At 38.2% G+C, this 14,962-nt stretch overlaps 1 protein-coding gene across 2 annotated transcripts in view; it reads left to right on the top strand.

Moving 5' to 3' along the window:
• Positions 1 to 9,528: 9,528 nt before the first annotated feature.
• Positions 9,529 to 14,962, top strand: part of DYNC2H1 (dynein cytoplasmic 2 heavy chain 1) — a gene marked incomplete at its 5' end in the record, with an annotated part of 370,982 nt that continues 365,548 nt past the window's right edge. For both annotated transcript variants that reach the window (XM_082660860.1, XM_082660861.1), the window contains 2 exons: positions 9,529 to 9,723; positions 14,491 to 14,661. In XM_082660860.1, coding sequence (XP_082516986.1) covers positions 9,529 to 9,723; positions 14,491 to 14,661 — 366 coding nt within the window. The remainder of the gene's footprint in view (positions 9,724 to 14,490; positions 14,662 to 14,962) is intronic.

Below are 14,962 nucleotides of genomic sequence, written 5' to 3'. Positions count from 1 at the left end.
CTATTATTCAACATAGTTTTAGAAGCCCTAGCCATTGCAATCAGAGAAGGAAAAGAAATAAAAGGAATCCAAATTGGAAAAGAAGAAGTGAAACTCTCACTGTTTGCAGATGATATGATACTATACATAGAAAATCCTAAAGATGCCACCAGAAAACTACTAGAGCTAATCAACGAATTTCGTAAAGTTGCAAGATACAAAATTAATGCATAGAAATCTCTTGCATTCCTATACACTAACAACAAAAAATCAGAAAGAGAAATTAAGGAAAAATCCCATTTACCTTTGCAACAAAAAGAATAAAATACCTAGGAATAAACCTACCTACGGAGGTAAAAGACCTATAGTCAGTAAACTATAAGACACTGATGAAAGAAATCAAAGATGACACAATCAGATGGAGAGATATACCATTTTCTTGGATTGGAAGAATCAATATTGTGAAATAGACTACACAACTCAAAGCAATCCCTATCAAATTACCAATGGCATTTTTCACAGAATTAGAAGAAAAAATTTTACAATTTCGATGGAAACACAATCCTGAGAAAGAAAAACAGAGCTGGAGGAATCAAGCTCCTTGACTTTGGACTATACGACAAAGCTAAACTATTCAAGACAGTATGGTACTGGCACAAAAACAGAAATATAGATCAGTGGTACAGCATAGAAAGCCCTGAGATAAACCCACGCACCTATGGTCACCTAATCTATGACAGAGATTAGAGGACAAGTCTATGACAAAGGAGTCAAGAATATATAATGGGGAAAAGATAGTTGCTTCAGTAAGTGGTGCTGGGAAAACTGGACAGCTACATGTAAAAGAATGAAATTAGAACACTCCCTAACACTATACACAAAAATAAACTCAAAATGGATAAAAGATCTAAGTGTAAGACTGTAAACTATAAAATTCTTAGAGGAAAACGTAGGAAAAACACTCTTTGACATAAATTGCAGCAAGATCTTTTTTGACCCACCTCCTAGAGAAATGGAAATAAAAACAAAAATAAACAAATGGGACTTAATTAAACTTAAAAGCTTTTGCACAGCATAGGAAACTGTAAAAAAGACAAAAAGACAACCCTCAGAATGGGAGAAAATATTTGCAAACGAAGCAACTGACAAAGGATTAATTTCCAAAATACAGAAACAGCTCAGGCAGCTCAATATGAAAAACAACAACAAAAAACAAAAACAAAAAAAGCTCAATTGAAAAATTGGCCAAAGGCCTAAATAGACAGTTTTCCAAATAAGACATACAGATGGCCAAGAGGCACAGGAGAAGATGCTCAACATTACTAATTATTAGAAAAATGCAAATCAAAACTACAATGGAGTATCACCTCACCCCAGTCAGAATGGCCAACATAAAAAATCTACAAACCATAAATGGCAGAGAGGGTGTGGAGCATATGGAACCTTCTTGCACTGTTGGTGGGAATGTAAATTGATCCAGCCACTATGGAGAACAGTATGGAGGGTCATTAAAAAACTAAAAATAGAACTACCATATGACCCAGCAATCCCACTACTGGGCATATACCCTGAGAAAACCATAATTCAAAAAGACACATGTACCCCAATGTTCATTGCAACACTATTTACAATAGCCAGGATAGGGAAGCAACCTAAATGTCCACTGACAGAAGAATGGATAAAGAAGATGTCGTACATATATGCAATGGAATATTACTCAGCCATAAAAAGAAATGAAATTGAGTTATTTGTAGTGAGGTGGATGGACCTAGAGTCTGTCATACAGAGTGAAGTAAGTCAGAAAGAGAAAAACAAATACCGTATGCTAATGCACATATATGGAATCTAGAAAAATGGTACAGATGAACCTATTTGCAGGGCAGGGATAGAGATGCAGACAGAGAGAATGGATGGGTGGACACAGAGGGGGAAGTAGACGGCAGGATAAACTGGGAGATTAGGGTTGATATAAATATAGTACCAAATAGATAGCTAATGGGAACCTACTGTTCCCATTAGGATCTCAGCTCGGTGCTCTGTGATGACTTAGATGGGCGGGATGGGGGGGTGGGAGGGAGGTCCAAGAGGGAGGGCATATATGTATACATATAGCTGATTCACTTCATTGTACAGCAGAAACTAACACAACATTGGAAGGCAATAATACTCCAATTAAAAAATTCTAATAAAAAATAGTTACCATGGTATAAAGCTTTCTCTTCAGCACTTTACATTAGTGTTATGTATTTTTTAAAATAATATTAAAGGGTATTTAGTTGCAAATCTAAGGAAGACTGTTTTCTTTTAAGCTAGGTCATGCACACGGTAAAGAAAGCATCATCAAAGCATCTAAAAAAATAACTTGCCTGAATTGTCTCATAACAGGAGGTTCCAATAAAGAATGCAGTGCTGCCACCAAAAACTAACCAGGAGAATTCAGGAGGCACAAAAGGAGGAGGGAGGAGATGCCAACCCAAACATTCTGTCAACTTCCTAGAAACCTTCACACTGGAATCTATCTTGCCTGAGAGATCTGCACACCACCAGGATAGACCTTGATTCAGTCCAAGTATGGGCAACAAGCAAGATGACTGGCCAAAGACAACCTGGAAAGCAAAATCCATTATCATAAAACGTGAGACTGCAAGCCACGTGGCAGAGCAGCTCTCCTGGGTTCCCTTACCCTACTGCTCTCCACCTGGGTGCCCCTTCCCAATAAAGTCTTTTGCTTTGTCAGTACATGTGTCTCCTTGGACAATTCATTTCCGAGTGTTAGACACGCTTGGGCCCTGGAAGGGGTCCTCCTTCCTACAACAATTATAGAGGAAAAGATTACCTATTATAGTAATACATTTTGAAAGTTTTTTTATACTGAGAACCTTAAAACAGTAGGTTCACTGGCATACTTCATTACACTGAAAGGCAAAATTAAAAGCACTATATTTATTAGACAAATGATTATCATGTAACTAGTTATAGGTGCAACAGACTTTATTAAGACAACATACGGTAAAACAGCTTTACAAACTCACATGCTTACAGGGGCAAGTAGGCTATGTAAATTAGTGAAATGGTCAGGGTGTGAGACAGTGGGGTGGGTGAGTACACATCTTATCTGTAGCAGTCTGGATGGGCTAGATTAGGGCAGAGAAACAAAGAAGTCAATTGTTCAATTGTTTAAGACAACCAAATTTGTTTGTTGCTCACACTACATGTTGGTCAAGGGTCAGCTGGGGACCCTGTTCTTTGTCATTAGAACAAATCTATCTAGATTTGACATATCTATCAAATGTCACTATCTAGAACATTATTGGTTACTATGGCAGAGGAAAAAGAAAGTGCACAGTTTATCTTGCTTAGTCCAAGCAACATTTTTTTCCTTAATTTGAAATATGTTAGAAGGTATGGTAGTCATTAGAACTGTTCTCAGATATTTTATAGCTTTCTTTCTTTCTGTGCACAAGGTACAATAGCACTTTCCTGCCTACTTGCAATTAGATGTTACTATGTGGCTTGGTTGGCCAACAAAATGTAAATGGAATTGATGTGCATAAACTTTAAGAGCCACAAGGTTTCTTTTCACTCAATACCAATAAGATATATTTTCAACTACAACAATTGTGACTATTCAAGAGAACTCTTATATAAGGTAATTTAAAACAAAGCTCAAGAAGTAGAAACAGTTACCAAAAAGTTTACAATTAACTTTGATATTTAATTTTTAATATATAATGAAGCCCCAGCATTCAAATAAATAGTATTTAACATCTGATAGAAGACTCAAAATATTTATTTAATCATAGTGTCTGTATTTTCTTATAGTGAAACCCAAGAGTATTGTCTGCAAGGAGCTCCACACTTTGATTTTGTTCTCCACCAATGTCTGTTTCTGATTCTCTTTGTTAGTGGAGATTGGGGAAAATCATCCCCACATTACCACATTTCTGGCCCATTCCCCCACCTCCTCAACCATGTCCAGGATTAGTCTGGGGAATGGAAGTAGACAGAATTGCAAATGCAAGAATCATCTTCATTTATATGTATGAACTGATAAACACTAACTCCTTTATTTACATGGCTCCTTCCTCTCCCCCTGTATTTTCAGTACAATTGACTACAGGAAGTATTGGGTCCCTATTAGAGTCAGGTGTAATGGTTAATGGCTATTTTCTGACTTAGGAGCAGAATTTGGAGAAATAGACTCCCTATTATTCCACAGGGACACATAAAAATGTATAGAGGTAAACATATTTAAGTATTTGAGTTGAACATTAAATGTCATATTAGAATATATATTTCATTGTACTGGTGATTGAAATCTGTAAATACTATGCCCTAGAGTAAGTTTCAGCTTCTCTAAGTGTGAAGAAGAGGTTCCGAAATTACATTCTTTCATGTATAGCTCCCCCAACAGTGTCCAAGGATAGTAATTAGATGACTATTCTTTTTTTTTAAATTTTGTAATCTTTGGCTGTGTTGGGTCTTCGTTTCTGTGCAAGGGCTTTCTCTAGTTGCGGCAAGTGGGGGCCACTCTTCATAGTGGTGCGCGGGCCTCTTCACTATTGCGGTCTCTCTTGTTGTGGAGCACAGGCTCCAGACGCGCAGGCTCAGTAGTTGTGGCTCACGGGCCTAGTTGCTCTGCGGCATGTGGGATCTTCCCAGACCAGGGCTCGAACCCATGTCCCCTGCATTAGCAGGCAGATTCTCAACCACTGTGCCACCAGGGAAGCCCAAGATGACTATTCTTTAATATGAAAAATGATATTATAACAATCCTATGGTATTTTTTCTTTCAATTGAATAAGAGTATAAAGAGTATATTTAATAAGTGGGGCAATATTTTTTAACCATCATTATGTTTTTAATATAATTTGCCTAATATTTGTCAAACATAATGGATAAAACAGAAAACGTTTTTTTTTCCTCTATTCACTTTCATAAAATAGATACAGATAACTTAGAGATCATCTAGAACGGTGGTACCCTGGGGAAACTTGAGTTATTTTTGGGGGTCTGTGAGGTCAAACTATTTCCAAAATAGTAAGACATTTTGTGCCTCTTTCACTGTGCTTGACATTTGATGGTGTAAAAGTAATGGCGGGCAGAATTCTAAAACAGCCCCGAGGTTTCACTCTCTGGTGGGCACACCTTGGATAACCTTCTCATCTTGAATGTGGGCAAATCCTGTGAATATAGTGGGCTACCACTTCCATGCTTTAGTTTACTACTCAGTTAACTCTGAGTTATTAAAGGAGATTATTCATTGGGCTTGATCTAATCGGGTAAAACCTTAAAAGGAATGGGGCCCTTTGTGTTATAAGAGATTTGAAGCACAGGAGAGATTTGATGTGTAAGAAAGTTCTCCATTGTTGGCTTTGAACATGCAGGTAAAGAATGCAGTGGCCTCTAGTTGCTGAAGGTGCCTCCAGCTTATAGCCAGCAAAGAAATGGGGACCTAGGTCTTGCAACTTCAAGGAATCTAGTTCTGTCTCAGCTATATGAACTTGGAAGAGGACCCTAAGCTCCAGATGAGAACTCAGCCTGGCCAACATGTTGAACTAAGCCTTGTAATACCCTTAGTAGAGGACCAGAGATGCAGTTCCCAGACTACTAATGGACAGGACTTCAAGCTAATAAATGGGTAGTGTTTTAGACCACTAAGTTTGTAGCAATTTGTGATGCAGCAATGGAAAACTAAAATAGTGGCTAAACTGCTGACACCTTGGCACAAATCAAGGCACCAAAATGTTTTAGTAGTCATCCATTCTTCACTTCCATGTACTCACAGGAAAAGATTCCAGTTTCACTTACGAATGTCCTCAATGATAGAGTAAATAATTTTATCAGATCTCAAAACTTGAGTACAAGTCATTTTAATATTCTGACTGATGAAACACCATAAAGCACTTCTGCTGCATACTGAAGTACAGTTTGCCTTAAAAAAAAGAACTTGTGTGACTGTTGGAATTGTGATCAAAACTAGCAGCTTTTATCACTGAAGGCAATTTTTACTTGAAAGAATGACAAACTATGATTATTAAGATTTGGGTATTTGGCAGACTTTTTTTTTCCTCAAAAATGAATGAAATAAGCCTATCATTTCAAGGAAAAAACTGACAGTATTTGTTGACAATGATGAAATTCAGGCTTTCATGCAAAAATTAGAATTTTGGAAAACTTAAACTCTCTACTGTAAGTTTGACAACCTCTCCATACATAAAGACTTTTTCTTATGATATCAGTGGTTTATTAATGAATGTGATTTTTAAATATTGCACAGTAAAAGGTATCAACATTTAGAAGATCTGCATAGCTCAAATATTTTCCAAATGATCAATGCATGATGTTACAAAATTATGCATGGGTAAAATATCCATTCAGAGTGCAAGTGACCAATGGATTTTAATGTAGTTGAGTATGAAATGTTGATTGATATGGTTCCAGATTCCAAATTGTAACTGTCCTTTAAGAAACTACCATTTGTGGAGTTTTGGTTTAGTAACAAAGAAGAATACTCACAGTTAACTGAAAAGATTATAAAGTTCTTTCTGTTTTCCAACTACATTATCTGTGTTTTCTCCATATACTTCAACTAAAACAACATATTGCAAGAGATGGAATGCAGAAGTAGATAGACGATCTCTCACTAAGGAATATATTAAAGAGATTTGCAGAAATGTAAAACAATACCACTCTTCTGACCAAATTTATTTTTGTTTTGGGAATTATAATTATTTTCATAAAATATGTTATTTATGTTAACAAGTCTTGGGCTTATTATTTTTAAATTGATGAATAAATGAATATTTTAAAATTTGTCCCACATTGAATGACTATTATAGTAAATGTTGATAGAAATAATGCAGAGAAACAAAAATTTTCTGGAAGCTTCAATACTTTTTTAAAGTATAAATAAGTCCTGACACCAAGAGGTTTGATACATGTAAATACCGAAAAAAGTTAGGAATCCTTGGTTCAGAAAGGTTTTGTGCCCTGGCTCACATTATTTGTTTGCATGCCACCTGCTAACCAACTTTTAAACAAATGCTCCACATTAATTTTTTTTAAACAGCACACTACTGCTGATATCAGTTACTCATTGGTTAGTGTGGCCTAAATTGCGATTAGAAAATAGACCCACACGTGTATAATATAAAATGGTTCAAACACAATAAAGGTTACGTGGGCCTCTCACTGTTGTGGCCTCTCCTGTTGCGGAGCACAGGCTCCGGACGCAGAGGCTCAGCAGCCACGGCTCACGGGCCCAGCCGCTCTGTGGCATGTGGGATCTTCCCGGACTGGGGCACGAATCCATGTCCCCTGCATCGGCAGGTGGACTCTCAACCACTGCGCCACCAGGGAAGCCCCATAAAAGTTATTTCTTGCTTAACAATTGCTGGCTTTATGCCACACTGTGATTCAGAAGCCCTGGTTCAGACTCTTTCATGGTTCTGCCATCTCTTGATGCTTTGTTAGCTGCATCCAGCTGGCAAAGGGTAAAAGTATACTTACTTCTTTAAAATCTTGCCTTGGAAGTGGCACACACTACTTCTGCTCACATTTCATTGGTGAGAATTAGTTAACGCCCACACCTGGATGGCAAACACTTCTTAGCTGCGAAAGGGGAGATATTATGTTAGTGGCTAGCCTGCTGCTACCACTGTGAAATAGTGTCTAGAGATTGAGAATTGTATTTGGGTATGAATCTTCATTCTATAACTTACCATCTCTGAGATTCTTTCTTCTTTATTGAAGCTTCATGAGTACAGGGACTTTATCTGTCTTGTTTTCCACTCTAGGCCTAAGTGTGGGTATACAGCAGTGAACAAGATACACAAAATCCCTATCCACATGGGGTTTACATGTCAACTGGACATCTAGGTTAAAATGTTTTTTGACATCTGGGTTAAAATTGATGAAAACACTCAAATTTCATATCTTGTGGAAGTCCAAAGCCCATCCAAGATTTCTAAAAATTCCTGGGAGGATGAGATTCTCATGATTTCAGCTGCTTTCTAGACTCATCTCCCTACATGTGTTGCCTTGTTATTCACTTTTATTCACATTGCCATGGATGCTTAATTCAGCCATTTCACACATCTCCACCAAAATAACTCACCCAGACTAAGCATTTGTGAGTAATGGAGACTTTCCTTAAGACCCTGGTAAGGATCATAATGCTCATTGCAGAGCAAGAATCTCTGTATCCATATTAGCCATTTTTGCTTTCAAAATCCTTTTTCGCTATCCAGTCACCCTGGGTCGCTATTTGGATTTTTTCCCATCCAGCTGCCGGCATTCTACCTCACTGACTCCCTTCCCATCTTTTGGATTATTTCGTAAGAATTTGAATTCATTTCCCTTTATAATTTAAAGCACTTCAGCTTTCTTTAGTTTCCATTCCTCAAACTTAATCAAGATGCTCAGCAGATAAAAAGACCTTCTTTCTAATTCTAAAAGAATATAGTAGTGATTACCGAGTGCAAATAAAACAATTGGTATGTGTTTATTTTCCCTAGGATAATGGCTCAAATCAGGGTTGAGATGATGACTGATTATGAGGGCAGAGACTATGGTCTCCAGGGCCTAGTTCACTACTTGGCATATAGCAGCATGAGGTAGATATTTTTAGAAGATAATTATTGAATTCGGAGACTCTTTGATGAATATTGGGATAAATGACCAGCAATTTAGTAGTTTGTAGTGATGCCATGGGGTAGAAAATGATGAAGGCTGATTTCACATCTGTATTTCTTCAGCATTTGGTTATGCTTGTTATAAAACAAATTAACAAGTATCACTGCCCGTTTTGGTTATTTTACAATATGGCTGTGTGTTCTGATAACGATTGTGATGAAAAATTGGAGAAATAATAACATTTTTCTGAAATAATAGGATAACAAAATTAAAATAATGGTGGGAAATTAACACAGAAACGAGAAGAGTAAGATGGAGAAAGTAAATTAACGTTGTATTGAACTCCTATTATCAGCCTCTTTAAAAAGCGGTGTTTAAGTAGTAATCTCTTAAAGTCCTCATTATAACCCAGATAGTATTTCCCTATTTTACAGATGTGGAACTTGACGTTGACAGTGGTTTGCTAACGAGTGAAGGGGAAGAGGGAGCACTAGAACCCCAGCCATCCTAAATCCTTGTCATACTGCTGCACTTGAAGACTAGAGGTATCTCTTCTAATTATGCGTTATAAGAAGTCAGTAGAAAGCATTAAAGGCAGATTTTGCGACCTGACACAAACTTGCCTGAATCCTTTGCAATCGAGGACCGCGGCGAGCAGCTAAGGAGCTCCTAGATGGTCGATCCTCTCCGAGAGCTTTGCGTGCGCGTGCCCGAGATGGTAACGCCCACCGCACGCCGCCGTAGTGCTCCGTCGCCATAGCGACTACCCGTGGCAACCGCGGAGCTCTGAAGGCCTGCAGGCGAGCTCCGGATTTGGGCCGAGTTCTCATCTTCTCTTTACTTCTGTGCCGACTGTTTTTTTCCTCCTTCCCTCTTTGCCGCCCTCCCTCCTCTTTCCCCTTCTCTAGAATCATGGCGGGCGGAACCGGGGACGTTCGGAAGCTTTTCATCTTCACTACTACTCAGAATTACTTTGGACTGGTGTCGGAATCTTGGGACCAGCCGCTGCTGTACAACAGTCCTGAAATCAACAACTTCTTGGACGACGGGAACCAGATGCTCCTCAGAGTGCAGCGATCCGACGTCGGAATTTCCTTTTCCAATGTGGTATGCTTCCCTGCACCCCTGCCCTGACCTACCTTTACGTCCCCGGGCTCAGCCAGAAGGATGTCGGGTCCGTTTCTGCCTTCCTGTTTGGATCATCCTAGAGGGCCCAGTGTTGTCCCCGCTTGATGAGCTGCGCTGGCCTCGTGCTTCAGCGTGTAGTTTCCAAGCTTGGATCCCCCCTGACCAAAGGAGGTTCCCAGTCCACGCACCTGAGGAGAACAATTCTAGTCTTTCTAGTTTTTTTTTTTTATACTACAGATAGGTTATAGTTAAAAATAAAATATTTACCTTATTTATTTAAACATTTTTTCTTTCTCCACCCTGTTGAGGTTCTTCGAGGCAAATCCTAGTGTATCTTTTTTGGATTATATACGAGTTTAAATTTACTCTAGGGAAAGAATAGTTAGGAATTCAAATCTTTTAAGAAATGATAAGGCAGGAAGTTTAAATTCTTTTTGTTGTGCCACATATGATGTATTGATTTATTCATTATTATTTACTGCTGCCTCCACTGGCAAGATTGTTTAAGAAATGGTTGCATTTGCAACCAGGAGATACACACACACACACACACACACACACACACACACACACACACACACACACACACACACACACACACACACACACACACACATTCAGAATAATACATAGAAAAAAAATTGCCTCACACATTACCCCTGCCTAACACTGAGGCCCTGCTCAGTAAATGGAGGAAAATTAACAAGTGATAGTCATATATTAAACCTTTTCCTCTTGTGTTCACGGGTGTCCCTAGGTCTAACAGAATATTTGATGCACAGCAAGCACTGAATGCGTTTTTTGTAGGATGATTGTATCATTCACCCTATTATGAATTTTTGGTCTTGGATTTCACTCAATTCTATTCAATCGATGTATTTTGAACTCAATATATGCAAGGCACTTTGCTAGGTTTGGTGAGTTTACAAAGATGTAAAAAGCATAGATAATCATAGCTAACGTTTATTTTCCCTCTACTCTCTGTCAGGTGCTGTTCTAAGTACTTTGTGTGTTTTGGCTTATTTAATAGTCACAACAACACTATAAGATAGAAACTTTTGATTTCCATTTTGTGGCTGAGGAAAGTAAGGCACAAAGGTTACACCCTAAGCATTAACTACTCCACTTCTCTAATAGGTTAATATAATTCAGAACATGACCCCCTGTGTCTGTCTTCTAGAGCCTCACTGCAGTGGCCTAGATTGACATATACTCAACAAGTTATAAAATCAGGGCACACAGTTGTAAATGCCACCGAAAGTTTAGATAGATTGTAATGGGAAGTTAAGATCCCACAAGCCGTGTGGCCAAAAACCAAACCAAACCAAACCAAAACAAACAAAAAAAGAAAATGGAAACTATAACTTTTAGTTAAGCTAGTAGAGTCCAACAGTATATTTTATCTTTAGTCATACATCACACTACAGATTTTTAGTCATATTTGAAAATGTTTTGTTATATCTTAAGTTGTACTTTAGATATCTAAGAATCAGCATGATTGAAGAAATTAACAATTACTGAGTACCTACTATGGGTCTGGCATTGTCCTGGGTGCTGGGGATAAAGTTATGAACATGTCAGGCTTTATCTCCAAGGAGTAACATTCAAATGGACAAAAATGGGCTAAACACATGCACACAGGTATATAATGTAACATAATTTTGGGTATTGATAAGTGCTGTTAATAAAAATAGAGTAATGTTAAAGTAGTGATGGGCATGGGGAGGGGAAGTGCATTAAAATAAAGAGGGAGAGAATACCTGTCTGAATTAGTGACTTTAGAAGTGAGATTTAAATGATGACTTGTAGGCAGATTTAGAGGAAGAGTTTTCTAAGGAAAAGAAATGATAAGTACCAAGGCCTTGAGCTGGGTCTTATCTTGGTTTTAAGGAGCTGGAAAAAAAAAAATCCAGAGTCATTGCTGAAGTTTAATGAATAACCAAAGAATGTGAAAGTTACAGTATGGGCTGATCATTTAGGACCTTGTACACCATTTAGGTTGAAATAGGAAGTCGTTGGTAATCTTAAGCAAGAGAGAGGTATGATCTGTTTTATGCTGTAGAATAGAGGTTGGCAAATTTTTTCTATAATGGGCCAGATAATAAATATTTTGGGCTTTGCAGGTCATAAGGTCTCTGTCACAACTCCAGCTCTGCCATTGCCATGAGAAAGCAGCCATGACAATATGTGAATGAATGAGTGTGGCTGCATTCCACTTTATTTATGGACACTGATACTTGAATTTCATATCATGAAATATTATTATTCTTTCGGTTTTTCAGAAAGTGTGGAAATAATTTTTAGCTTGTGGCCTGTACAAAACAGGCAGAAAGTTGTGGTATGCTGATCCCTGATCGATCCCAGTAGGTGATAGAGGTATTTTGCAACCTCAAAAAAGAACCAACTTTACACCTTAATAATTATCAAATTATAGTCAGTTAAGAGGAAATAGCAGTTGCCAATGATAGGGAAACTTGGAGGAGATGTGGCTAGGAGTGCTCATTCTCAGTTTTTCTTTACTCAGGGAATGATGAGCAGCTGTAGCCAACTTATCCTTTGCTTTAACTCTGACTTTGGCTAGGGCAAAGCTCATTGTCCTGATGGATGCCCCAGGATGGCTTGGACAGTGACTATAGATACTGTTTTCAAAGTATGATGTTAAAAGATGTATTTTCTGGGGCTTCCCTGGTGGGGCAGTGGTTGAGAGTCCGCCTGCTGATGCAGGGGACATGGGTTCGTGCCCTAGTCCGGGAAGATCCCATATGCTGCGGAGCGGCTGGGCCCGTGAGCCATGGCCGTTGAGCCTGCGCGTCCGGAGCCTGCGCTCCGCAACGGGAGAGGCCACAACAGTGAGAGGCCCGTGTACCGCACACACACAAAAAAAAAAAGTATTTTCTGAATATTCTTTCTTCAGATAGGTGGGAGGAGGGAAATTTAAGGGTATGGTCTATTTAATTACTAAGGAATGAATGTTTCAAATCTACTTATCTGCAGCTTGTTATTCTCGCTTGTAATTGGAATAAAATGATCATGCTAGCAATAGAATTCTAATGCGTGAAAATGAGAGTTTGAGAAAAGCAGCAATACTGAGTAAATGCCAATTCCTTCCTAGTGGCTAAAAAAATACAATGATTAGGATAAAAGAAAAGTAGCACAAAAGCTCACTCACCCTTTTTTTTTTATTGGAGTATAGTTGCTTTACAATGTTGTGTTAGTTTCTGCTGTGCAAGGAAGTGAATCAGCTATATGTATACCTATATCCCCTCCCTCTTGGACCTCCCTTCCACCATCGCACCCCCTCTATCCCACCCATCTAGGTGTCGAAGAGCACCAATCTGAGCTTCCTGTGCTTTATAGCATGTTCCCACTAGCTATTTTACACATGGTAGTGTATATGTCAACCCTAATCTCCCAGTTTGTCCCACCCTCCCCCTCCACCCCGTGTCCAGATGTCTGTTCTCTAAGTCTACGTCTCTTTTCCTGCCCTGCAAATAGGTTCGTCTGTACCATTTTTTTAGATTCCACATATATGTGTTAATATACGATATTTGTTTTTCTCTTTCTGGCTTACTTCACTCTGTATGACAGACTCTAGGTCCATCCACATCTCTACAAATGATCCAATTTCGTTTCTTTTTATGGCTGAGTAATATTCCATTGTATATATGTACCACATCTTCTTTATCCATTCATCTGTCGTTGGACATTTAGGTTGTTTCCTTGTCCTGGCTATTGTAAATAGTGCTGCAGTGAACATTGGGGTACATGTGTCCTTTTGAATTATGGTTTTCTCAGGGTATATGCCCAGTAGTGAGATTGCTGGGTCACATGGTAGTTCTATTTTTAGTTTTTTAAGGAACCTCCATACTGTTCTCCTTAGTGGCTGTATCAATTTACATTCCCACCAACAGTGCCAGAGGGTTCTCTTTTCTCCAAACCCTCTCTAGCATTTATTGTTTGTAGATTTTTTTTTTTTTTTGCGGTACGCGGGCCTCTCACTGTTGTGGCCTCTCTCGTTGCGGAGCACAGGCTCCGGACACGCAGGCTCAGCGGCCATGGCTCACCAGTCTAGCCGCTCCGCGGCATGTGGGATCTTCCCAGACCAGGGCACAAGCCCGTGTCCCCTGCATCGGCAGGTGGACTCTCAACCACTGCGCCACCAGGGAAGCCCTGTTTGTAGATTTTTTGATGATAACCATTCTGACCAGTGTGAGGTGATAATCTCGTTATATGACAATTTAGTAAAAAGTTTGATCTCAAATACTTTAAGGAAAAAATGTTTGTTCACATAAAGATGATTTTAGGAGATGGACAACCTAAGTTTGTTTTGGTAGTTCTGAGTTTATATTGAACTTAGTTTCATGTAAGAGGGTAATTAGCATCCTTGTTATAGAGTTTCTGGAGTGAAGAAGTATACTACTCACCAGTGTGTACCTGGGGCACACAGCTTTGATCTGTAGTATTACTGAATCTGTCTGGAGTGGATGTTAACAATATTCATATAGTGCTTTTTGTTTATAAACCATTTATCAAAGTAGCTTTATGATACAATCACATATAAGCGGGGATACATTTTTAAAACCCAGGTTTTTTTAAGAATTGGTTGTAATATACTATAATTATTTCTAAAGTATAGTTTTTCCAAGGGGTAAAATTACAGTAATATAACATTTTAGGGAAATATATAAATTTTCAAGTATTAACTTTATGAAAATAACATTAAAAATCATTTGTTTATCACTTTAGATTGATTTTGCCGACACAAAAGATAAAGTGCTGGTGTTTTTCAAGCTGCGACCTGAAGTAATTACTGATCAGAATCTACATAAAAACATTCTTGTTTCATCTATGTTAGAATCACCTATAAATTCCCTTTACCAAGCAGTACGGCAAGTATTTGCGCCAATGTTGTTAAAGGTGAGTAAATTAAAGTAGCTTGTATGGTGGTTGTTGTTTTTAGCCTAAGTATTTGGGTAAATGCTTTCATACACACAAAAGTAAATATTTATTATTTTATTTACTGGTAATATCATTAGTATTTTAGTTTTTAAGTTAAAATATTTTTTCTTTGTAATTAAAAAAATTTTAATGTAGCCTTTATTGGCAAATAGAGAAATTGGAGAAAGATATAAAATGCAATCTACATCAGCTCTTAAATTGCTGTAGTAAATGATCTTTATAAAGTTTTAACTGTTGAAAGGACTTTTTTCCTTCCCTT

This window comes from Grampus griseus, assembly GCF_964374135.1.
Source record: "Grampus griseus genome assembly, chromosome: 8".
NCBI classification, from domain to species: domain Eukaryota; kingdom Metazoa; phylum Chordata; class Mammalia; order Artiodactyla; family Delphinidae; genus Grampus; species Grampus griseus.
This window is presented reverse-complemented; position numbering and strand designations above follow the sequence as displayed.